Source organism: Australozyma saopauloensis, chromosome 2 (genome assembly GCF_035610405.1).
Source record: "Australozyma saopauloensis chromosome 2, complete sequence".
Lineage (NCBI taxonomy): Eukaryota > Fungi > Ascomycota > Pichiomycetes > Serinales > Metschnikowiaceae > Australozyma > Australozyma saopauloensis.
The window spans coordinates 1746432-1769858 of NC_086132.1; the positions used below are offsets into that span (position 1 = coordinate 1746432).

A 23427-nucleotide genomic window follows, 5' to 3' on the forward strand; every position below is an offset into this window, starting at 1 on the left:
CTTGCAGAACAAATTTATTGGGAGTGCTTTAAACCGACAAATTTGAAGAACATCTCTCAAATGTTGTTTTAATTGAACAAGCAAGAGTATTTGTTCTTACATCAATTAGAGTACATATCCATCAAATAAGTATCCATTAAAAGTATCAAAACTGATACACCATGCAATTTTCTAGCTCAAGATTAAAAAAATCCTATGTAAAAAAAGACATCTATAACGAATGAAATCGGACAATTCTTTTTTAACTCGGTATCGCGTAGCATTTTTGTTTCAGAATGCGGGTTGACTCACGAAGACACTGCAGTGTAGCAAAAATTTTCAACTAACGCTTCACACAATATGGCTGACATTCAAGAAGGCGTGGCCAATCTCGCCCTCGAGGCCAAAGCAAAGGTCGAAGAGGCCGTCAAAGCTGTCGTTGGAAAAAAAGACAAGAAGTCTTCTGGTTCTCTGAGACTGTTGAGAATGGACCCTCAACCAGAATACATTGACCATAGAATCAAGATCTTCGACGAGATCAAGGCCAAGTACGACGCCGAGATCTCTGCTAAAGAGAGAAAACAACTAGCCATCACCTTGAAGGATGGTACTATCAAGCAAGGTTTGGCATATGAGATCACTCCATTCCAAATCGCTTCCGAGATTGGTAAATCTTTCGCCGGTAGACAAGTTATTTCCAAAGTCAATGGTGAGTTGTGGGATTTGACTAGACCTTTGGAGGAAGATACCGTTTTGGAGTTCTTGGACTTTGACCACCCTGAGGGTAAGCAAGTTTTCTGGCACTCTTCTGCCCACGTTTTGGGAGAGGCCTGCGAGTGCCACTATGGCTGTCACTTGTCTTATGGTCCTCCTACTGAGGATGGTTTCTTTTACGACATGTCCATCAACAACGGTGAGGGCTCTGTGTCTCAAGATGACTTCACCAAGTTGGAGGAGGTCTCTTCTGGTGTTGTTCGCGAGAAGCAAGACTTCGTTCGTTTGGAAATGACCAAGGAAGAGTTGTTGAAGATGTTCGCTTACAACAAGTACAAGGTTCAGTTCATCGCTGACAAGGTCCCTGACGGAACCTCGACCACTGTGTACAGATGTGGTCCATTGATCGATTTGTGTAGAGGCCCTCATGTTATCGACACCGGTAAGATCAAGGCTTTCAAGATTTTGAAGAACTCCTCCTCGTACTTCCAGGGTAATGCTGAGAACGACTCTTTGCAAAGAGTTTACGGTATCTCTTTCCCAGACAAGAAATTGTTGGCTGCTCACATGAAATTCTTAAAGGAGGCTGCAGAGAGAGACCACAGAAAAATTGGTAGAGACCAAGAGTTGTTTTACTTTAACGAGATGTCTCCAGGATCTGCTTTCTGGTTGCCTCACGGTACTAAGATTTACAACGCTTTGGTTGACATGATCAGAAGCGAGTACAGACAAAGAGGTTACGACGAGGTTATCACCCCTAACATGTACAACTCGAAATTGTGGGAGACTTCTGGCCACTGGGTTAACTACAAGGACAACATGTTCCAAGTCGAGGTCGAGAAGGAGAACTTCGCTTTGAAGCCAATGAACTGTCCTGGTCACTGTCTTTTGTTTAAATCTCGTGAGAGATCTTACAGAGATTTGCCATGGCGTGTCGCTGACTTTGGTGTTTTGCACAGAAACGAATACTCCGGTGCTTTGTCTGGTTTGACCAGAGTTCGTCGTTTCCAACAAGATGATGCACACATCTTCTGTCAACAAGACCAAGTTGAGGAGGAAATTTCGGGCGTCTTCGCTTTCTTGCGTAAGGTTTACGGTATTTTCGGCTTCGACTTCAAGATGGAGTTGTCTACTAGACCCGACAACTACATTGGTGACCTCGACACCTGGAACGCCGCTGAGAAGAGTTTGGAGAACTCCTTGAACAGATTCATGGGAGAAGGTAACTGGGAGTTGAACCCAGGAGATGGTGCTTTCTACGGTCCTAAGATTGATATCAAAATTTCTGATGCTTTGAAGAGATGGTTCCAATGTGCCACCATCCAATTGGATTTCCAAATGCCTTCCAGATTCAAGTTAGAATTCAAGGCTGAGAGCAACGGCGAGAACTCCATTGCTCAACCTGTTATGATCCATAGAGCTGTCTTGGGTTCCGTCGAGAGAATGACTGCTATTTTGACCGAGCACTACAAGGGCAGATGGCCTTTCTGGATGTCTCCAAGACAAATTTTGGTGGTTCCAGTTGGTGTCAAGTACTTCAAGTACGCTGAGGAGTTGAAGGAGAAGTTGGTGAAGGAGCACCACTTCCACGCTGAGGTGGATCTTTCCAAGAACACCTTGCAGAAGAAGGTCAGAAGCGGACAACTCTTGCAATTCAACTTCATCTTCATTGTTGGTGAAACCGAGGAGCAGGAGAACAGTGTCAATGTCAGAAACAGAGACATCCAGGAAGAGCAAGGTAAAAATGAGGCCATTCCATTTGAAACCGTTGTCGGCCAATTGCAAAGATTGAAGACCGAGATGAGGCTGGACAACAAGTTGGTTTAAGTTCAGCGCTTTGCGCATGCTAGATTGAGATACTAAGAGTCCTCTGTATACGGGAACATTCTTGCGGGTAGTACACCAGTGCAGAGGACTAAATGAGAGGCTATTTCATCAAGTTCAATGATACATCAGAAAACTAACGCCAGTACTATTCGTAGTACATGTCATAATTGATAGAGTGGAACAACGAAGTAACTTAGTATCAGTAGATAATAATTGAGTGAAACTCCATCAGAAAGAAATTATTATTCTTTCTCGGTAGTTATAGAATTACTAATTTTTTTGACATTCTTTTTTTGTCTTGTTTTCACACCACTGTAGATCTCGTTATTGCCCCACATAACTGCATCTTGAAAGATAAGCCAACTTAGCAATTGAGCCGAAACAAACATTTGCAATTGACTAAAAATATTCCTCAAATACAAGCCCATTGATTTGAACCACAATGCCAGAGACAAATACGGAACAAGACTTCAACCCTGATGGTTCTCTTACAATCATGGGCCAAAAGATTCCGCCCAAATATGTTCAATCGCTACTAGCCTTCTATGAAGCAGACCATCAATTGACTCCAAACGAAAGGAAAATCCTTGCTGAAGAACTCTCAGGTGCAAGAATGCTGCTGGTCTTCTCTGGGATGCTAACATCTGCCGTAGCGCTTTTTGCTCCATCCATGTGGAAGCATTTCAAGCTACAGGCCGAGCTGAAAGTATCGGGTGCTACGCTTCCAAAACGCCCTGTATTTCATCGACCATTCATGTCGGGCTTGTTTGCCACTGGTGCTTACTTCCTCACTCTATACTACACAAGTAAAGTAGTCAGAGATGGTAAAATTGAGGATTTGACCCGTGCTCAAAGTGATGGTCTGTTGGGAGAAGAGACAAGAGAATCCAAGAAAAGGCAGCTTGATGTTTGGAAAGCTCTCAGCCCAGAAAGGCTTCCTCTTTTTGCATACTATTACCAGGACACTGTGATTCATCCAGCCAATATTATGGTTGACCCAAGACAATTGGCCCACAAAAAACCCCACGAACCATCTTATATCCCTCCTGCGAATGGAGTCAAGCCTGAATCTGAACAAGCTGCCTCATCATCGTGGTCTCACGTCAGACAAGAAAATGGGTTCTTTGACGCCAAAAAAGAAGACCCGAAAGAAACTGAAGGCTCGTCTGTCCAAGATTTGTCCACTTCGAAGCACGATACTAGTAGTGACTCGTTTTTTAAAGACAACAGCTCCAGTCAGGATCAAGAGACAAAGCCAATGAGTGCTTGGGAGCGTATCAGAAAAGGAAGTAAATGAGAACTGATCTCAGTAATCTCGTGCATGATTCAAGTTCATTTAGTGGAGTCCTCTATCTTTTCTTATGCAAATACTCGTATATAGTACTTTATGTTTAAATCTACAGATTGCCTGATGATTCTTCACGGAATCTATTCATTAACCTTTCATTAGCGCACACTATTTCTTGGGTTTGTTCTTGGATTTGGCGCTGCCTTCAAATCCAGCTCTTTTCTTGGTATCCTTTCCACCTTTGCTCTTGTTAACAGTTCCAGTGAACTTTCTTAATTTCACCTGGTTCTTGCCCTTCTTTCCCTTATTGTCTTTACGAGCCTTCAAGTTGGCTTCTCTTCTCTTGGCTCTAGCCGAAATGGTATCCTTCACAACCTGCTTCCTTTCTCTCCACTCAACATCACTTTTGAGTTTCTGCTTTTCCTTTCTTTTCAATGCTTTCTTCAACAATTTTTCGTCGTTCTTGACCTTGATACCCTCGGCTTGGTCCATTAACCCTTGCCATTGGCTTTGTTCTTGTTGCTTTTTCTTCTCCTCCGGAGACAACTGATCCAACTTTCTTTTCTTCGATTCAAGCCTAAGCAAGTGTGCTTTCACATCATTGTTTGCTGGACCTTTCTTCTTCTTTTGAGCAATGCCAGCACGGATATTCTTCAAGTCAGACGTCATGCGAGATCCATCCCGGAATTGAATGTTGCCGAACAAAACTTGGTTTTCGGCACCCTCTTCATCATCGTCATCATCGTCATCATCCGCATTGGCATCAGAAGCTTCGCTAGCATCACCTTCGTCTTCGGCCTCTCTCTTTCTTTTGAGTTTTTCTTGTCTGTACTCCTCCTTTCTTTTTCTCTCGAGAAGCATTTGCTCTCTGGATTTGGCTGGGCCACCCAATTTAGTTCCGGGGGCTTTTCTCTTCTCCTTCAAGGTGTTGATTTTTGACGCGAGACGCTCTTTGAGTTCTGCTCTTCGTTGCTGTCTCTTTTGTAGTTCTTCTGGCAGGATTTCCTTTTTCTTTTGGCGAGTTGGCTGTGGATTAGGTGTAGATGCAGTTGGTTCAACAGAATTGACTTCGTTTCCATCATCATCAAACTCCAAACTGGGCCCATTTCCAATGAGATCTTCATCAGAGTTAAAATCTTTAAATTCAGAGGCGAGAGTCAGTTCTTTGTTTGCACTTTTCTCAGCAGCTCTAGCTCTATTCTCCTTGACATCTTTGGCACTTGCACCCCCATTACTGTAAGTATCCGCAGAGGCGGCGCTTTCAGGGTCCAACTTGGCTATTCTATCTTTTGCAGCATCCTTCTTCAGCTTCTTTTTCTGCTGCCACTGGTCTTGGGTAGCATCATCGTAATAGTATTTAGCTGGGATGAGTGATAGTAACCCATCGAATGCAGACGAATGAGTCTTTAATCTCTCCTGAAAATTAGTATACGAACATAAAATCAACGTTGGTTCATTCCAAGGAAAAATCTTCGATCTCTTCACATACTTCCAATGAATTAGACATGGTTGTGGAGTAAAGTACACTAGAAAAATTAAAATGGCATCGCAGTAGTGCAGGTTCCCCATCTCAGGATAAGATGAGACGAGGTCTAAAGACAGAGATGGGAGAAAAAAAGCATACTCCAAAAAAGAATGAGATGTTTTGAAAATATTTGAATAAATCTGATTTCTGATTATTTTTCTATGATGATGTGGTTAGAGAAATTGATCGCATGAGTTGATGGAGGAACGTCAACATAAGTGTTAGAACAACCATGATTCCACGAAATTTAATGTGCCAGCATTAGACTTCTCTTTCAGCGAGTATTAAGAAATAGAGATTTACTGCAATTGTTCAACCTCAACTTTGAGTCTTCCAGATCGGGCCGTGCTCCTGGAATGGTTGGAGGAGTAATCGTTTTTTAAAGAGGTTATCGAATCAGAATTCAGGAAATGGCAGACAATTTTGGAAAGAAATAACTTAAACTATTAATACCATTAGTCTTCACCTTAATCGCTCTGTAGCGCCTAGAATCACTGATAATGACGGAGACGATGCTCCCCCAACCAGCACTGAGATTCAACTTGTGAAAAAAAGTTCATTTGGATAATCTTTCGATTGGAAATACTCAATTTTTGAAAAACCCTTCAAGTTTTAGTCAAAGCGTATCCCCTGTTATATCAGTTCCAGTATTAGCACTCGCACCCTTGCCTCCCGCCAATACTTTAGATACAATCTCCTGCGCTCATAGATAACCAACCACCTGGCCCACCCAAAAATGGCTTCTCAGACACAGTACCTCCTAGTGTCCTTGCCACAGTCTGTCAATGCGTTCCCATACTTGGAGCGTCAATTGAACCAGGGCAAACAACAGCTCACATCGTTTAATTTGCCCGAATTCCAGATCAAGACGTTGGACTCCCTCGTGCAACTTTCCGAGGAATTGAGCAAGTTGGATACTACCTTGGCTTCATCTGTTGCTAAGGTTGTGGATATTTTGGACAACTTGGAACCAAACAAGCTGTTCAACGAAACCAGAGTGGTCAACTCTCGCCCTGCAGTGTACACCGTCGAGAACTTCTCCTGGAACACTTCCAAGTACAGAGTCGACAAGCCAATTAAAACGCTTGTTGATCTCATTAGTAACGATGCATTGTCCTTGGACAATGATGTCAGACTGATGTTTCAGCTGTACCAGACAGCCAAGTCCAACTTCTTGGCTGCCGACAGAAAGAAGAACGGTGACTTGTCCATCAAGAGCTTGCACGAGATTGTGCGCCCAGAGCATTTTGTATTGGACTCTGACCACTTGACCACAGTGTTGATTGCTGTGCCCAAGAATCTTGTTAGTGACTTCCACAAGTCCTACGAGACAGTTACCCAGTTCGTGGTTCCAAGAAGTGCACAGGAGCTTGCTACAGACTCTGAGTATCTGTTGTTTGCTGTTTCTTTGTTCAAGAAATACCAGCAAGAATTTGTAACTGCTTGCAGAGAGCACAAATGGCACCCAAGAACCGACTTTGTTTACTCTGAGGAGAACCTCAATGAATTGCGCAGAGAGTTTGACACCACTCGTGCTACTGAGTCCAAGTCTAAAATTGACTTGTTGCGCTTGGCTAAGACTGCCTACTCTGAAATTTTCTCAGCATGGTTCCATATCAAGGCCATTCGTATATACGTTGAGTCGGTCTTGAGATACGGCTTACCACCCCAATTTGACTGCTACGCTATTAAATTTGAGGGCTCTAATGTTGGCAATGTTGACAAGGCCAAGAAGGAATTGATTGCCAAGTTTGGCTATCTTGGTGGTGATGGCTTTTCGGACAAGAACAACTTGCATGAGTATGCTTCCTTGGTTGACTCTGATTTTGAGCCTTTTGTCTTGTATCACGTAGACATTGTTTAGATAATATGCGACTCGATATCGCCAATATACAACGCATTGAATGTGAGTTTCTAGACGCCCACGTCGCCCCATGTATTTAACTCCCAGTACTGCAAACTAAAACTGGTAGTATATTGAACAGCCAATATCATACTACAAAAATACATGTTACAAAAAATACCTGCTTCGTTTGTAAGGATGAGAAAAAAAAAGAAGCTCGTGCTCAGGATCGAACTAAGGACCAACAGATTTGCAATCTGCTGCGCTACCACTGCGCCACGCGAGCTTCTACGGGAAATGGAAATTAAATGTACATCAAAACAGAAGACTCATACGTCTAACTTTCACATTTCTATTTGATTTTCTGAACGAAATTGTTTTCTATTTCGCTAGTCAAAGTATACTTTATTAATGAGAGGATAAAAATGGGTTTATTGAGAGTATTTCTATAGACATGCGATTGCAATCAGAATAATGATTTATAGAGCTTGAGATTGAATTTCATCAAAGAACAACACTGAAATAGGTCCTGGCCGCCAATGTTCCTTCATATCAACGAAATTGTGGCCTAATCAGCCGTACAAGCCGTCTTCCATGGCATTTGAAACAGGCTTATCACCATAAACACCGAACCAACTAACAGGAGTTTTCCACTGGGATACGTCAATATCCAACAAGTGAGCAACCTTTGTAGCCATGTTTAAAGAATCATAAAAGTTGTCTCCTTCGTATGCAAACGCAACCAAAATTGAATAGTTGACAAACTCTCCTAGGCTCTTCATGAGACACTTCATGTATGGCGCATCTATCTCCGGCAAACTGGAAAGCAGTTGGTATCCCTGTTCAGAGATTCGGAGTGCTTCAAGTGATTTACTGAGCTGGTCTTCTTGGGTGTACACCTGTAAAGTTCCAGGGAAGATGTTCTCCACGAGCCCAGCATCCAACAGATGAAACAAAATCACGTTCTTGAAGTCCGCTTGCTTCAAAAGTGGCACAATTACCTCCGCGATATGTTCCTCGTGCAAACCTGCGATTATTGGTGCTCTTTGTTGTACCAAAGTAAGGTTCTGATCCTGACAGTAATATAGCTCAATTCCGTAGGAAACTCCGTTCGGCCTCAGCTCAGAGGCCACATAATCTATTGGAGACACAAAGGAGTGGAGATAGTCGTCATTTATAGTTCCAATCCTCACAAAAGGTAGAGTGTGGAGTAAGAGGTCTGCTGTGAGTTGAGGCACGTTCGCCACCGAAATTGATGGGAAGAGGAGTATCGAGTTTTTGATATCTTCAAAGGAGTGACCTGGTGTGAAATGAATGCAGTCCTTCTCCGGCATCACAGCGTCTAAAGACATCGTTATGTTGTATGCTTTCGAGGTGGCTGTAAAGTCGTAGAGGCAAATGAGGCGCTTTTACTAACTTGAGGTAGTCTCTAGAAAAACAAACAAATTAATAATTTTTATGATTCTGGCATATTGATGACAGTTGTATAGGGACTCTTTTTTTCCAATTGGGCTTCCGTTGTGTGATCTGCTCTACCAGTCCATAACGAATTATGAGGAACTTTTCGCTAGAAATGTTTTGTCTCCTGATTGAGCATCTTGCAGCTGGTTCTTAAATCAGTCGAAGTTCAGTTCCAAGCACTCATGTTCAATGTTATAATTTTCTTACACTTACATTTACTAATAGTATCCAACCAGGTACGTGATCCAATCAATTACGTGATCCAATCAGTTCCGTGATTTAATGGCAGAAAATTTTAGATACCTTGAGTCATTGAATCAAACGCATCGACCGGAATACGATCTACAAAAGCCAAAGCTTGTCTCTACTTCAAATATTCGAAACTGAATAAATCGTATATATACAAGATGTATGAATGCATCACCACATGGTCTACTCCAAGACGACCTTAGCGCCCAAACCTTCCAAAGTAGATTTGATCTTCTCGGCGTCTTCCTTGGCGACATTGTCCTTCAACACCTTAGGAGCTGCCTCCACGAACTTCTTGGACTCAACCAAAGACAAGCCCAACAAACTCTTGACCTCCTTGATAATCTTTGGCTTGGCCTTAGCATCGAAAGATTCCAACTTAACGGCGAAGATGGTTTGTTCCTCAACAACTTCCTTGACCTCCTCCTCAGCTGGAGCAGCAGCAGCTGGAGCAGCGGCACCGGCAGCAGGGAGAGCAATGTCGGAGATATTCAATCTGGTCTTCAATTCACTTATCAAAGAAGAAGTCTCCAAAAGGGTCAAGGTGGAGATCTGGTCTACAATTTGGGAGATCTTAGGGTCGACAGGAGCCTTTGCCTCGGCGGCCTCAGCGGCAGCGGAGTTGAATCTGACGGAACAACGGAGACCGGATCTGGCGAGGACTCTGGATGCTGGTCTGAGGGTTTGGCGTAACATTATGGCTGTAGATTGGTTCTGAAAAAATTTGCGACGTATAAACTTGGTTGGATAGGCGGGAGGCACGGGTGCAACCCCAGAAGTGTTTCGATTGTTGTCAGGAAATGGAATTGACTTTAATGGAAATGAAACTGAAGCAAAAATAAAGAAAGCTTGATATCGGTTCTGCGCCCTTCTTTTTCCAAAGTTGGTTTTTTATGCATGTCGATCCGCTAAGATCGGGTTCCTGGTTCCTGATTGACATGGGTGGAGACCATAAAAAAAAGACGTGTTTCTCTAACTCATAGCTGTGGTAGATCTCGTCTCGTTTTTTTTTTCTTTTGATTACATGTGCTGTGTTTTCTTTGTTTCCATGTTTCAACTTTCATGAAGTCGTCTTCATGTTTTGCAGCCAAGCGTGTGAGCCTCAACTACCCATTTGTATCTCAAACTCAACTATCAACTGTAAACTTAGAGACAATGGCCTCTTTCCGGTTTTGCGCAGAATGCAACAATATGTTGTATCCAAGAGAAGATAAGGATAATGCCAGACTTCTCTACTCATGCAGAAATTGTCCTTATACCGAATTAGCCGAAAATCCTAAGGTTTATCGTCATGAGCTTATAACCAACATCGGAGAAACCGCTGGTGTAGTTCAAGATATTGGTAACGATCCTACATTGCCACGTTCTGACAAACAGTGCCCATACTGCTCCAATAATGAGTGTGTGTTCTTCCAGTCTCAACAGAAGAGAAAAGATACCTCGATGGTGTTATTCTATGTGTGCCTAGAATGCAAGCGAACTTTCCGTGCTTAGTCGGAATGTAGAGTCAAGAGCTTTTTCAGTTCTACTCAGAGGGCTTTATGGTAGAATGTGGATAGCTCAAAGGTGTTTTGTGGATCATCTAGATTTTGAGAGAGTACTTGGGCTAAGACCCAAGTTGAAATGTGTATTTAACGAATCTTCATATCAAAAAGTGTACAATAAACGATAATACGAGACTCTTTGTCATTAAATGTTTGCTTCTGGGTCAGATTGGACCGAGATTTACTCCACTAAAGGTAAATTGAGATAGTACACGGAAAACGGGTGATCCTTTTTTCGATTACAAATTTCTTGAAGATCAATGTCAGTTATACTGGTTCGATTTATGTGAGTTTCATTTAGCAGCACTAAGACCGCAACAAGGGTGATAGTATTCGTGTCTAGAAGTCCTCGAAAAGGTGTGCGTAAGGATCTTCATCCATAGATCCGTAATCACCCTGCTCTTCTGGGTAGTGGTCAAACAAAGACGAGTCACCGACACCGGCAGTGATAGGAGGCTCGTATGGGGTCTCAATGTCCTTAGCTAAGAGCTTGGTCCATACAACCTCAGAAAACCAAGGGTGGTTACGGATATCGGCAGGACCATTCACCAAGTTACCCAATCTAGAAGACAAATCAGCAGTAATCAAACGAGACAACAAGTCTACCACATCTGGGTGGAAAAAGCTTGGAAAATGGATCTTTCCAGAGAGAATCTTTTCATATGTCTTCATGGGCGTAGTGTCATAGAATGGGGTGTAACCAGCAAGCATTTCGAAGATCAAAACACCCAATGACCACCAGTCTACTGTCTTATTGTATGGTTTGGAAGTGATTACTTCTGGTGCAATGTAGTCGGGAGTACCACACAAAGTCCAAGTCACCGTGGCCACCTCCTTGGCAAAACCAAAATCAGTGATTTTGATATGTCCATTTCTATCCAACAAGATATTTTCGGGCTTCAAGTCACGGTAGATGATATCATGTGAGTGCAAATACTCTAAGGCCAACACAACCTCTGCGGCGTAGAACTTGGCGACCGGGTTAGGAAAACGCTGAGATTTTCTCAACAAGGAGAACAACTCACCTCCTTCAATGTAGTCCATAACCATGAACAAATTCTTGGAGTCCTGGAAGGTTCCCCACATTCTTATCAAAAATGGATGTTCAACCAATTTCAACATTCTGCGCTCATCATTGGTATGCTCAACCTGCTTCATTTTAACAACTTGCTGTTTCTTCAACACCTTGATGGCATAGTAACGTCCATTGTGCACGGAGCGCACCAAGTGGACTCTTCCGAAGGACCCAGTTCCAAGGGTTCTCATAATATGGAAGTCGGTCAAGGAATACTTACCCTTGGAAACAGCAGATTTTTGAGGCAAAAGAGAAGACAGGTCCTTTTGAGCCTCTTGCTCCTGTTGAGGGACGCCATGTATGGCTGCATGGACATGTTGTTCTTGGGGAATGTACTGGACAGGTTGAACCTGAGCTTGAGGCACCTGTGGACCGGCCAAATGTGCTATTTGTTGAGGTTGCTCGGACAGATGAGCCTGAGGAACAGATTGCATTTGCTGGGTCTGTCCAGAGGAGTCAGGGTAGCCATAAACTTGAGAAGACATCTGGGACAGGCCGCCAGAGGGATAGTAGCTCATGCTGTTGTTATCTGAAGAGGCAGCGGGCGTAGATTGGTAAGAGTCAGATTTGGGTGTTTGTCTGTGGAAATGAAGCTTCTTGAGGATGTTGTGGGCAGTCATGTAAGGATAGCTTTGGTGTGTAGATAGTCAATGTGTCCCTATGCTTCCACGGGCCCCCTGTTGGAGAATTGAATCGGGAGAGTTCGTGTGAGCTCACACAGAATGAAATGCAAAGGCGCAAGGAGGTCAGGGGCGCGATTCAATGCACCAATTGCGATCTTTGTGGGAGTAGACGACAGGAGATAGTAACAAGGATTGCTGGAAGATTAGGATTGGCCGTGTGCAGGGGTCGGCAGTAATTTGGAGGTCTGGAGAAGTACACCTGAGGGTTGAGTTCTTGAGAGTGGAATATCAATCAAAAAGACAAGGGAAATAAAGTATTGAGACAGATTTAAAAACAATAAACGGAATTGCCCTTGACATCAAGAGCTTTCACGCTTGCCACCTGGGAGTTGTACTGATTGGGGGCCGGTTGTTGGGCACGTGAGGGGATAGGCAATTGCCAAACCACACTTGACCTCCACCAGAAATAAACTAGGTGGAAAAAAATTGTGATCAACGTTGGTGAGATTCCCAGACCAATTAGAACCAGAGACATGGCGCTTTCCAAATACAGTGGAGCCGCATCTACTGGTCGCAGTCACACAGCCTATGCGAAGGGAAACGCACCAATTCAGACGAAGGCTACCAAATCAGGCGCAGCTGAAAATGGGGATACCGACATAATTCAGTCTACTAATGGAAAAACATCGCAAAAACTCCGGAATGTGTGAATCGCTTGCACCTACTCCGTGCAAGTTTCTGCTATCCTTTTGTGGAGCTGGAATGCTCTTTCGCAGATTCGAGTGGCTAAGGAAGAATGTGCCCCTGCAAACTCAACTGGACCAAACTTGGAGGATCACACTTTGCCCAGGGCGTGTAAATGACCAAAAGAAAAAGAACAAAACAAAAAAGCCGCGTTTGCAATCAGATGATTGCACCGACGTAAGAGGGAATAAAGCGCCGCTCAACATCTCTCAGCGGCTAAATCCGGCAATTTGGAAGAATGTCCGACCAATACGACGGATTTACTACCTTTACTTCCTATATGATCGGCAAGCTGGTTGCAGGAGCATCCCGAATAGAAATGCCCCACAGGATCTTTTACCACTTGATGCGTGTGTTGGCGCCAGATGGCTTTTCTTCCTACACTTTCGGATAGACCGATTGAGATTGTTTGCAACTGTTTCAGGAAACTTTACACGCCCAGCAATCACATATCACCATTGAAGGTCATTGAAAGTCATCCAAAGAAGATGGCCTCGTTTCTCGGATTTGTTCAAAGATGTGCTTTTTGTTCTCTTTGGTGAAAAAAAGGCTTTGCAACTTGTGAGGACCCTAACAAGCCATTTCAAACTCTAAGAATGGAATGCTGTCAGAAACTGGTCGAATACGCAGATGGCTTTCAAAAGGTTGGTGTCTGGTATATACCATGGTCTTACCTGTTTCTACAATCACACGTTTCCACTCGTGCATGTAGGGGAAAGGTTCACAGTTACGAAGAAATTTAAGCTATAATTACAACTAACCCTTGGATTTTAGCCCGAACATTTTGCGCTCGCGATATGCTGGACATACAGAATACTAGATTCACAAGGTTTGTGTCAAAAACAATCGAAGATATGAAGTCTGGAATAATATTAAAATTCCATTTCGCCGCATAGCCGGGCGTTCAAATTGTCTGATCTGACTAAAAATTACCTTGTTCTGCATCAAGTTTGTGCCTGGTTGCACCTCATTTAAAAGTGGAGGTCGCCAGTAGAGAACTTTTTAAACGGTGTGCATCAATTTGCGACCATGGTTGTCGCGTGCACATAAACAGTCTGTCTCGTAAATAGAGTATGGTGAACACTTTCCTTATCTATCCGTACATGGTTTCCTCCGTATTGATCACCTGATCAAGATGTGGAGATCAACTTCGCGAGGAGGAGATGATTGAATTAGGGCGTCAATCATCTTTGTCAGCCCTGTGTTATGTATCTTGAATATACATCGATACTTTCACGCAAGCTCTCTTGAGACCAAGCTCATTCGCAAATGGATGTATCAATTCCCTGTCGAGCGTCTTAATTCAACACGAGTCTATCTGCAGTGTCATTGTTAGACACATCCTGTTTAACCCGCCCGATTTCTGGCATTTCGCCGTAGTTCCTGTGAAGGGACAATTCAATTTGGAATATCCTGCGATGTATGTAAAACGGCTTATTTTCTATGCATTAATTCCAATTTCTTGTCACACCCAATAATATGTGACACCCAGTATCATCACAGCCTCAAACCCGTGGCACATAATCCGATTAGCGAGATTTCCACTTGATTTCTGGGCCTAAATTTGACAGGAATAATTGATAGCCCTGAGCTCCGACAGCGCTCGATAAAGCATTCAGACCAGATAACCGCGCATAAAATCGTAAGGTGGTTGTATCCCTTGCCAGCCTGATGCGTTTCTGATACTGAATATTGGTACTAGATAAAAAAAAACCCAAAATATCTGTGATGCCAAATCAGTTTTTTACGGATTGGAGAGGTGTTTTCTGCACAACACTGGTGTGGTGAATTGGGTCTGTATACATGACCGACCCAGGATACCCTTTTGATCGCCGCACAGCGGTTAAATGTCAACAGCCCATCTACAGGATATGCACATTCCACCAGGACTTGATTCGAGATTCAAGTCTAAACCAGCTAGATCAGATGTCGTATGGTGTGGGCGTACATCACATATAAGTATCAGATAATTTCTGTGCTATTTTTTTATTTTCTTTTTTTCTTCTTCAGAAACTATCTTCTCAATATCGTATTTTATATCACTTTCATTCCTGTTGGCTGCAAGGTCTGTGACTTTGCACTTAATTTCTTTCATCAATACACACTGGTGTCGTTTGATATTTTCAGATTCTTTTTCAATCTTCAATTCTAATATTTTTTACAGAAGTTGAGATTATCCAACGTCTTTTTTCTCTGTCTCATATCTGTACTCATATAATCATGGCCCCAACTAAAAAACAAAGAAAATGCCGATTCGGCAAAACCAAACAGCAAAAGTCAGATAAATTGAAGCGGGAAGCAAAAAGGATGGAAGCTGCCTCAGATCGAGAGGTCCGTATGCTTTTCGATCTCTCCATGCCAACTGAGACATTCAACGACAAGAATTGCAGTTCACCATCAGATACATGCATGAATGAGGTTTCGACCAATCCAAATAATTCAGAGCCACATATGATAGAGGCTAAGAGTCACTCTGAAACAAAAATCATTGGCGACGAATTGGTCTTTTTTGGTGACACCGTCAAGAATGAAGACTTTCAGCTTCAGGTATTTGATGCCAATTTGCGCGATTCCCTCAATGAGAAATCATTGACTTCGAGTCCAGAAAGCGTGTTTTCCGACAATAATCGGGGATCAATCACTCCCGAGTGCTTGATGGATGACTTGTCAACATCGCCTCTCTCAGATCTGAGTCTGAGCATTTTGCCTCCTGATTATGATGACTTTTCCAAAGAAGTCATTAAAATTATCGACTCTATTGATATCGATGAGGACAGCTGTTTGGAAAGTCTCAGGGTAGAAGGTCCTTTGATTATTCCAAGGGACGACATCGAGGCTATTCAATGTATTGACCCTGAACTCTATGAGATGGATGTTGACCAAGAAGTTGCACAGTTGGCACACTTCATCAAATGTCCACCAATTGAGCCCATGAGTTGCCAACAACCTCTCATCTTGCCTCCTATGAACCAGGTTCATCATTTGCAAATACCTCCAATTCTGGACCCTTTGGGCAATCATCATCAAGGGAAAATCGTAGCTCAGTACGCTACCCACTGTTTCTGTCCTAGCTGCCCATCTAGCTCTAGACAGATTGGTTTACCATTGGGCAAGACCCCCTCACCGTCAAAGGACAAGAGTAATTTTAGAGTATACTCATATACTCCAAAATATTTCGAAGATAAGAGGAATGAGGAAGCAAAGCAGACAAAGTTGATAGAACTTCCTTCGGTTCTTGATGAGCCAGGAGTTGTCAAAATCACTAAGCCGGGCACTAGACGTGCTCGCAATGTCAAGAATAAGATGGAGAGAGTACATCAATTCACGTATGCGTTTAAGCCACCAAGTGAATACATGATCAAGACCTGGCTGGCCAGGCACCAATCCGACGAAACCACTTCAAAGAAGAATGATGACCTAACTGAGTTGCCTTCAAAATTCTTATTGACCACATTTCCCGCTATCAAAAGATGGATAATATTCAAGCAAAGATACGCGCAAATTGACCAGGCAACTATCACCTCAGCAAGAGAATGTTGTCATTGTAACACTCTTTTTGACGAAATCGAGAACTACATGGCACACCTTGACAGACATAACATTATACACGAAAGCTTCTGTGTTGATGATGACTGTCCCCTTGCAGTTATTGGTTTTAGAACTAAGTGGGAGCTTAGACGCCATATTCGAAACGATCATTTGGACCAATACGCGCCGTACTTGTCAAGTCATATGGATGAAATGCTTCAAAACGATCTCACACGCAAGATGCTCAATAGCGTATATGTATGCAAGTACGAATGTTGTCGAAAGATATTTTATCGTCTGGACTCTATGGCAAGACACGAGAAACTGAGACATTCGTGGAAGAAACTATTGGCGGATGCTTCTAAGGTGTCAAGCCAAAAGGAAGGTTACGCTAAGCAGAGAGCAGGCCTCAAAACGCCTGTTCTTGCGTCACCAGTATAGTAAGACTCAATAGAATCACTCGAACTAGTCATTTTTCTTTCTTCCGGAAAGCAACTTGAATTCGTCAATACACACTTTCTTTTTCTTATTTGCTTTAACCCTTTTTTGTAAAAGATGTGCCTGTACCTTAAGGCCACATGAAGCGACGAAGGTTGACAAACCAGTTATGGCAGGTGCGGATACAGTGCAACACACAACCACATATCATTTGAGCCATAAAAAATTATCTAGAATGTATAAGGATTCCCGGGAATTACATGCCTTGTCACAAGCGGGTTTAAAGCCAAGAGGTACATACAATAAGAAGACGAGATCTATATTATGAAAGTCAAAAACGTGCAACGATTCATTCGGAAGATCTGGCGAGAGATCGCATATACACAATGCAGTACATACCTGAGACGCACCTGCATCGCAAAAACAAAAAGGGAGACGTGCAGTCTGCTGTCTTGCGGTTATTCCTGCGCGGGGACAAAACTGGATCGGCCAAGTGACTGGTTTGAGGCGATCTCTCGTAGTTGACGGAATGGACAGTGTAAAAAAGACACCAGAATTTCTTATACTTTCACAACCCCGTAATCCTTGTTCGCTACCATAACACCATCCGGTTTGTTTTATCGCCATGGCACCTGTCAAGTCAGCCGCATCTGTAACCAGGTTTTGAGACCGCTAAAGTGCGTAAACTTTATCGTAAATTTTCTCTGCAGGGCACTTTGTGATTTTTAGAGGTGTGGAGATCACACGCCATTTGGCCAAGGCGGTAACAATCAATTGACCATCACTCTACTGCTCTCACGAGTACTGACCCGATATCTTGCGAGGTTCTGGACGCGTGAGCGCTTCTTTTCCGGGTTGGTTCTGTGCGAATGTTCGCTGGATAAGAAGCCAAGGCTGCTAAATCTAAGTTCACAAAAACAAATAATATTTCCTATGAAAGACGGATTTGGTGCACATCTCTATTTGGAGGGTATACGCGCCCCACTCAAGTCACCTCTTCCGTCATGTATTCAACCACTACATGATCCTGGAGTGGTCCTGTAGAAAATCGAAAATTAAGAAGAGCCTGTTTTGCCAAGAATTGAGAAAGCTAATTCAAAAAGAAAAAGCTAATTCAAAAAGAAAAAGCTAATTCAGTTTGGCTACATCTCTGTCAAATTCAGGACGAGCTAGCTCATATCCGTCAACTGTGCGACCATACGTGATACCTCCCAAACGAGAGACTGGCTGCAACTTGGCAATATCTATCAAATTAAATTCATCATTTGTCACATCTTCTCTAATGTGAAATTTGACACCTTCCACTAAAATCGTCGTGCCAGTAAGAAGGTCGGGGTTCTTCTTCGACTTCCAATCGTAATGATTCACTAGCTTGGCTTCAACACTGAATGCACTTTCTGCTACATGAGGAGCCTTCACCACCTCCGACTCTACTGGAGTCAAACCGCTGAGGTCCCACTCGTCGGAATTTGGCGGAGCATTGACTGAACAGAAGTTTGCAGCTTCGACAAACCACTCGCTAATAATGTTGATGGTCAATTCGCCAGTTTCTAAAATATTCTTGCAGGTGTCCTTCAAGTTTCCACCATTTGCGGAGAATCCAAGCACAAAGATGGGTGGATCAATATTCACGACATTGAAAAAAGAAAATGGGGCCAAGTTGCGGACACCGTTCTTATCTATCGAAGAAACAAACCCCACTGGGCGAGGATTGATGGCACTGATGAGTGTCTTATAATTGTCGACTGTACTCCTTCCCTCCCCATATGGATCTACCGAAACCTTCTTGTGGTTTTTCCACTCTGTAGAGTTGGCACCGTCACCTACCTTCCATTCGGTCAGTGGTGTTTGAGTCACCTTCCATGTATTGTCATTGTTGAAGGGGGGTCTTGATTTTTCCACAGTCTTGAAATCTGGGTGACGCGAGTATTTTGTAGCAGAGCTGGAAGTCATCCTGAATGGAATTCTCAATTGTGTTAAGAGTCTCAATTGTGTTGGGAGTCTCGATTGTGTTGGGAGTCTCATGTTGCCGACAAGCGAGTGGCATCGGCAATATATACTCTACAGTCGTGCCGAAGGTGCTTATTAATGATGTTAACGCTCACCAATTCTCCATGACTCATCTCAATCAATCATGAGATAAGGATCAATAATATTATTTTGAGGATATCAAAGATTAGAAATTGTTTAGTCAGTTCTTGGTTATGAAATCGATGGAGGTTGAGGTGTGTTAGGTGAGATAGCAGAGCTTGATTTGCGGAAGAAAGACACAAGAATGCTCCTAATTATTAAGAGCACCATTAATTTGAACGTAACCAAAACAATCCCACTCTTCGACTATCGCATTTGTCATGACTATATTATTCAGCTTCCTATGTTGCGACCAATTTAGTAAATTAGTGGACAGATGATGGACGGTGAACAATAGTCTAAAAATTGGCTTGGTTTGAAGATACGAACCATGACAACGACTCACAATTTGCCAATATCTTTTCTCAACCTTAGATTTTGCAATTACCAAAACTGTTCTTCCCCGTCATTGTTGGCTTGATGTCTCACGACCTGTACTCCACATATCGCACCTACTCAAAGATTACAACCCCAACACCCCAGCTATCATGGTCAAAAAAGTTCTACTTATCAATGGTCCAAATTTGAACCTTCTCGGTACTCGTGAGCCCGAAAAATACGGAACCACTACCTTGGCTGACATCGAAGAAGAAGCCAGAGTCCAAGCCTCCAAGCACGACAAAGCCGAGTTGTTCGCCTACCAGAGTAATACAGAAGGATTCATTGTCGACAGAATCCACGAGGCCAAAACCCAAGGTGTTGGTTTCATTGTCATAAATGCTGGTGCTTACACTCACACATCCGTGGCTATCAGAGATGCTCTTCTCGGAACTGCCATTCCTTTCATAGAAGTGCACATCACCAACGTGCACCAAAGAGAGCCATTCAGACACCACCTGTACCTTCTGGATAAAGCCATTGCTGTCATTTGTGGTTTGGGTGTCTATGGGTACACTGCTGCTTTGGAATATGCCTTGAACTACTGATGAGTCACACCCCGAAGTGGACGAGAAAGCTATGAATCAGAACAATAGACAGAAATAATGAAAACTTTATAGATGATACACAATCGCCAGAGATATGTTTGACGTAAGCAAGAACATATATGTTATAGAATTATTGGCGATTCGTTTTGTCTTCGCAATATTGGTTTGTAGGATTATGAAAGCTGGATGGATCAGAGGCATAGAAGTTGCTCAGGTGAAATCGATAAGGATGATTCAACAAAAGTTTCATTCTATTGTATGAAAACTATACGAACGTAAAATAATCACAAAAAGTATTTCTCGACGCCTGAGTATCCTTTATTTTCGATACAACTCAGACTTGCGCCGGCGAAGAGCTGCCTCCTATACAATGGCTGAATTCTGTAAATTAGTTCCTATTTTACAGTATCGTGTCGAAAGTTTCCGTCAACGTCCCAACCGGCTTTGAACATACAATTTTTTGCATTTCTATCCTCTTATATTCACACTAGATCCCTTATCCGCAGGGTGACAGATAGTCAATCGACATTAGGTGCATAAAAGTGGAACAGCCTATGTCACTTTGAAAATACCCCAACTAATTTAGAGCAGGAAGAAATGGAGGTGGAACTCGCCATTAACACCTTTTTTGTCCTCTTCTGCACATTCCTCCTCATATGGACCATCCTTGGGATCTCTCTATTCTATTCGGGTTTAACTCAAAGAAGATCTTCTCTTACCCTTCTAGCGTCTTCCCTACTATTCTACGCTTTGGTTTTGGTAGACTGGTACATATGGGGTTACTCTCTTTGCTATAGTCCCTCTAATAATCGCTTCATTGGAAGCTTGGACTATGCTGTCTTAAGACACTTGAGTAACCCTAGCTACTACTTGTATGCAACTTCCACACGAGGCGATATTGCTAGTGTTGTGCACTTTCTATTCAATGGCCATATCAAACTTACATGTGTGGCTTTGACTTTTCCGGCCTGCGCTGCAGAGAGAGGTCGCTTGATGCCAATGCTAGTGTTTGTGCTACTATGGTCTGCCATCGTCTACAACCCAGTAGTGTTTTGGTTTTGGAACGATAATGGCTGGCTCGCGGTCCAGAACTCCAAGTATCCTGTTCTTGACTTTGCAGGAGGAAATTGTGTACATATTGTCAGCGGGTTCACTGCTTTGGCGTATTCCTTCTACGTGGGCCCTCGTAATCCCAAAACGCTAGAAGATTATAGGAGCTCTAATAACAGCTTTGTTGTGCTTGGTCTGTTCTTTGTGCTTACGGGATGGTGCGGCTTCATCGCTGGCTGTGACTTCAACTTCTCCTACAATGCCTTGTACATCATTACAGAAACTCTTCTCTGTGCGTGCACAGCCGGTATGATATGGATGGCCATTGACTACTATTTCTCTGCAATTCCTTTGGGTGATTGCGAAGAGATTCAAGACATCGAGCTCCAAAACATGGGCGCAAGCAACTGCCTGCCTTACTCTCTGCGAGGCGATGGCACCAACGCGACTCGCGAAAAAGCGACAAAAATGCAACGGTCGATCTCTGTTGTCTCATTTTCATCTGGTATGATGTGTGGTCTTGTTGTGTTCACTCCCGGAGGAGGATACGTCAGCTCCGGCCTGACTATTTGGAAAGCAATAGTGTTTGGTGTAGTGGGCGGCGCTGCGGGAAACATTGGCACAAGGCTAAAATATTTTCTACGTGTCGATGATGCTCTAGATATCTTCTCGGTACATGGTGTCTGTGGTGTCGTCGGATCACTAATGGTTGGTATATTCGCCGACGATGTTCTTGGTTCGAAGGGTGGTTGGGTATCTGGAAATTGGATTCAAGTTCCATATCAAATTCTTGGTGTTGTGGTGACTGCCGTCTATGTCTTCTTGGTCAACTTGTGTCTACTTTTTATTGTGGACCATATTCCGGGGCTCCACTTACGTATCGACAAAGAGTACAAGAAAAGACTTCGTCACAATTCGGATCACAACAATACTGACTCAGAACCTCGGTATCCCACAAGATCAGAAAAGGCTGAACTACAGGGATCTGATGCCTATGACTTGAATGGAGAATTTTCAATGGACTATATGGAATTCATTCGAGTCATTAATCCCGATGACTACGCAACTGAGCCCCTGATCTATTATGATCAAGAGTATCGCCACGAAAATACTTTTGTCCATCAAGATGAACATGAGGGTCTACGAAAGAGAGGTGTGCAAGAGCACAACTAATCAGCAACAATATTCTTTACATATGAACTTTCAGCCTCCAAAAAATGCCGAAACAAAACTCTATTCTGCTCTCGTCGTTGAAACATTGGGCTAAACGCCCACAGTACTTCTGTGTACCAAAATTAATTAATCAATCTCATGGTCAATTCAAAGACAGCAAATGTAGCACCATTTGCAGGTGCAGCTCTCAAAATCGTAGGCAAGAAACCCTTGTAAAAGCCCCTGATGCCTGCTTTCAGGAAAATATCTCTAGCCACATCGATGGAACCTCTGTAGGAAGGTTTAGTCAAGGAATCAGTCTGCAATTTTGATTTAAGCACATCGACAGGATAGATTCCGATCCAAAGGGTGTAACCCGACAATCCACCAAACATACAGAGTTTCCATCCTGGGACGTCTACTCTCGACAAACCAGTCTTAGCCAACTCACGGGCAATGAGCGCCTCGTAGGTAGCAAAATAAATACCAAGACCCACACTTTCTCTGAAAAGCGTAGGAAGCAAACCTTTGTAAATACCGGCGAGTCCACTGGAGGCGTAGATGCTCTTGAAGCATCCAATAGGACCAGTGAAAGCTTTAGTAGCGCCAGTCTGTGTTTGCAAACGAATACGAATATGTTCGATTGGAGAAGCCAAGAAACCATTGGCAAATCCAGCCACAGCACCACAGTTGAAGAATTGCAAGAGCGAGAGCGGCTTTCCTCCTGTTTTCTGGTCGTAGTATCTCTTCATGGACTCATTGACCGAAAACTGAACAGAAACACAGGCTCCAACTCCAATTAAAGGGGTCAAAGTACCTTTATAGAATCCACCGACACCCTCGTTTGCCAAAAGCTTTTTGATCACATCTCCAGCGCCAGAATAAGTACCCTCTGGAGCAGATTGCAATCTAACCTTCACAGTGTCGAATGGTTGGCCGACCAAAACCTGAGCAATACCTCCCATGGTACCTCCGAAGAGGTCCTTGTAGACTTGGGTGTTGTCTTGTGTGAGAGGGGGTTCCTCTAGCTCTATTGTCATGGAGTAGTGTTTCTGTGAAGAATTAGTAGGAGTGAGCCTTAGAGATGAAAGGCTATGTATGGAGGGTAATTGAAGCGAGGGTTGAAGATGTATAGGATGGAGAATAAAGGTTTATTGTTTCTCTTTTTTCTCTCTGTGTGATTAGTACCTAGGAAAAAATTCGCTTGCGGTTATGGCTGTATGACTGATATATGTTTTGAAGAATCTACGAGAGAGTACCAACAGGCCAACATGAACTCTCGTTGGACAAAATGCACATGGCTATAACTATTAGATTACTTTATACTGAAA

The 23427-nt window shown here is 43.1% G+C and overlaps 12 protein-coding genes and 1 non-coding gene across 13 annotated transcripts; 7 read left to right on the plus strand and 6 right to left on the minus strand.

Moving 5' to 3' along the window:
* Positions 1-339: 339 nt before the first annotated feature.
* On the plus strand, positions 340-2520 carry PUMCH_001991 (uncharacterized protein; the record flags this gene model as incomplete). Its single annotated transcript, XM_063021021.1, has 1 exon — positions 340-2520. The coding sequence occupies one exon, from the start codon at positions 340-342 to the stop codon at positions 2518-2520; it is 2181 nt and encodes a 726-aa protein (XP_062877091.1).
* A 442-nt stretch (positions 2521-2962) lies between these two features.
* Positions 2963-3817, plus strand: PUMCH_001992 (uncharacterized protein; the record flags this gene model as incomplete). Its single annotated transcript, XM_063021022.1, has 1 exon — positions 2963-3817. The coding sequence occupies one exon, from the start codon at positions 2963-2965 to the stop codon at positions 3815-3817; it is 855 nt and encodes a 284-aa protein (XP_062877092.1).
* Positions 3818-3976: 159 nt separating this feature from the next.
* PUMCH_001993 (uncharacterized protein) lies at positions 3977-5377 on the minus strand (the record flags this gene model as incomplete). Its single annotated transcript, XM_063021023.1, has 1 exon — positions 3977-5377. The coding sequence occupies one exon, from the start codon at positions 5375-5377 to the stop codon at positions 3977-3979; it is 1401 nt and encodes a 466-aa protein (XP_062877093.1).
* Positions 5378-6069: 692 nt separating this feature from the next.
* PUMCH_001994 (uncharacterized protein) lies at positions 6070-7197 on the plus strand (the record flags this gene model as incomplete). The annotated part of the gene is made up of 1 exon (XM_063021024.1): positions 6070-7197. One exon carries the CDS (start codon positions 6070-6072, stop codon positions 7195-7197), a length of 1128 nt encoding a protein of 375 aa, XP_062877094.1.
* Positions 7198-7390: 193 nt separating this feature from the next.
* Positions 7391-7462, minus strand: PUMCH_001995. Its single transcript has one exon. It is a non-coding gene; the product is annotated as a tRNA-Cys (tRNA).
* A 286-nt stretch (positions 7463-7748) lies between these two features.
* Positions 7749-8528, minus strand: PUMCH_001996 (uncharacterized protein; the record flags this gene model as incomplete). Its single annotated transcript, XM_063021025.1, has 1 exon — positions 7749-8528. The coding sequence occupies one exon, from the start codon at positions 8526-8528 to the stop codon at positions 7749-7751; it is 780 nt and encodes a 259-aa protein (XP_062877095.1).
* Positions 8529-9069: 541 nt separating this feature from the next.
* On the minus strand, positions 9070-9582 carry PUMCH_001997 (uncharacterized protein; the record flags this gene model as incomplete). The annotated part of the gene is made up of 1 exon (XM_063021026.1): positions 9070-9582. One exon carries the CDS (start codon positions 9580-9582, stop codon positions 9070-9072), a length of 513 nt encoding a protein of 170 aa, XP_062877096.1.
* Positions 9583-9948: 366 nt separating this feature from the next.
* On the plus strand, positions 9949-10380 carry PUMCH_001998 (uncharacterized protein; the record flags this gene model as incomplete). The annotated part of the gene is made up of 1 exon (XM_063021027.1): positions 9949-10380. One exon carries the CDS (start codon positions 9949-9951, stop codon positions 10378-10380), a length of 432 nt encoding a protein of 143 aa, XP_062877097.1.
* A 389-nt stretch (positions 10381-10769) lies between these two features.
* PUMCH_001999 (uncharacterized protein) lies at positions 10770-12125 on the minus strand (the record flags this gene model as incomplete). Its single annotated transcript, XM_063021028.1, has 1 exon — positions 10770-12125. One exon carries the CDS (start codon positions 12123-12125, stop codon positions 10770-10772), a length of 1356 nt encoding a protein of 451 aa, XP_062877098.1.
* A 678-nt stretch (positions 12126-12803) lies between these two features.
* PUMCH_002000 (uncharacterized protein) lies at positions 12804-13334 on the plus strand (the record flags this gene model as incomplete). The annotated part of the gene is made up of 1 exon (XM_063021029.1): positions 12804-13334. One exon carries the CDS (start codon positions 12804-12806, stop codon positions 13332-13334), a length of 531 nt encoding a protein of 176 aa, XP_062877099.1.
* A 1758-nt stretch (positions 13335-15092) lies between these two features.
* PUMCH_002001 (uncharacterized protein) lies at positions 15093-16841 on the plus strand (the record flags this gene model as incomplete). The annotated part of the gene is made up of 1 exon (XM_063021030.1): positions 15093-16841. The coding sequence occupies one exon, from the start codon at positions 15093-15095 to the stop codon at positions 16839-16841; it is 1749 nt and encodes a 582-aa protein (XP_062877100.1).
* Positions 16842-20491: 3650 nt separating this feature from the next.
* Positions 20492-22117, plus strand: PUMCH_002002 (uncharacterized protein; the record flags this gene model as incomplete). Its single annotated transcript, XM_063021031.1, has 1 exon — positions 20492-22117. One exon carries the CDS (start codon positions 20492-20494, stop codon positions 22115-22117), a length of 1626 nt encoding a protein of 541 aa, XP_062877101.1.
* A 122-nt stretch (positions 22118-22239) lies between these two features.
* On the minus strand, positions 22240-23136 carry PUMCH_002003 (uncharacterized protein; the record flags this gene model as incomplete). Its single annotated transcript, XM_063021032.1, has 1 exon — positions 22240-23136. One exon carries the CDS (start codon positions 23134-23136, stop codon positions 22240-22242), a length of 897 nt encoding a protein of 298 aa, XP_062877102.1.
* Positions 23137-23427: the final 291 nt, after the last annotated feature.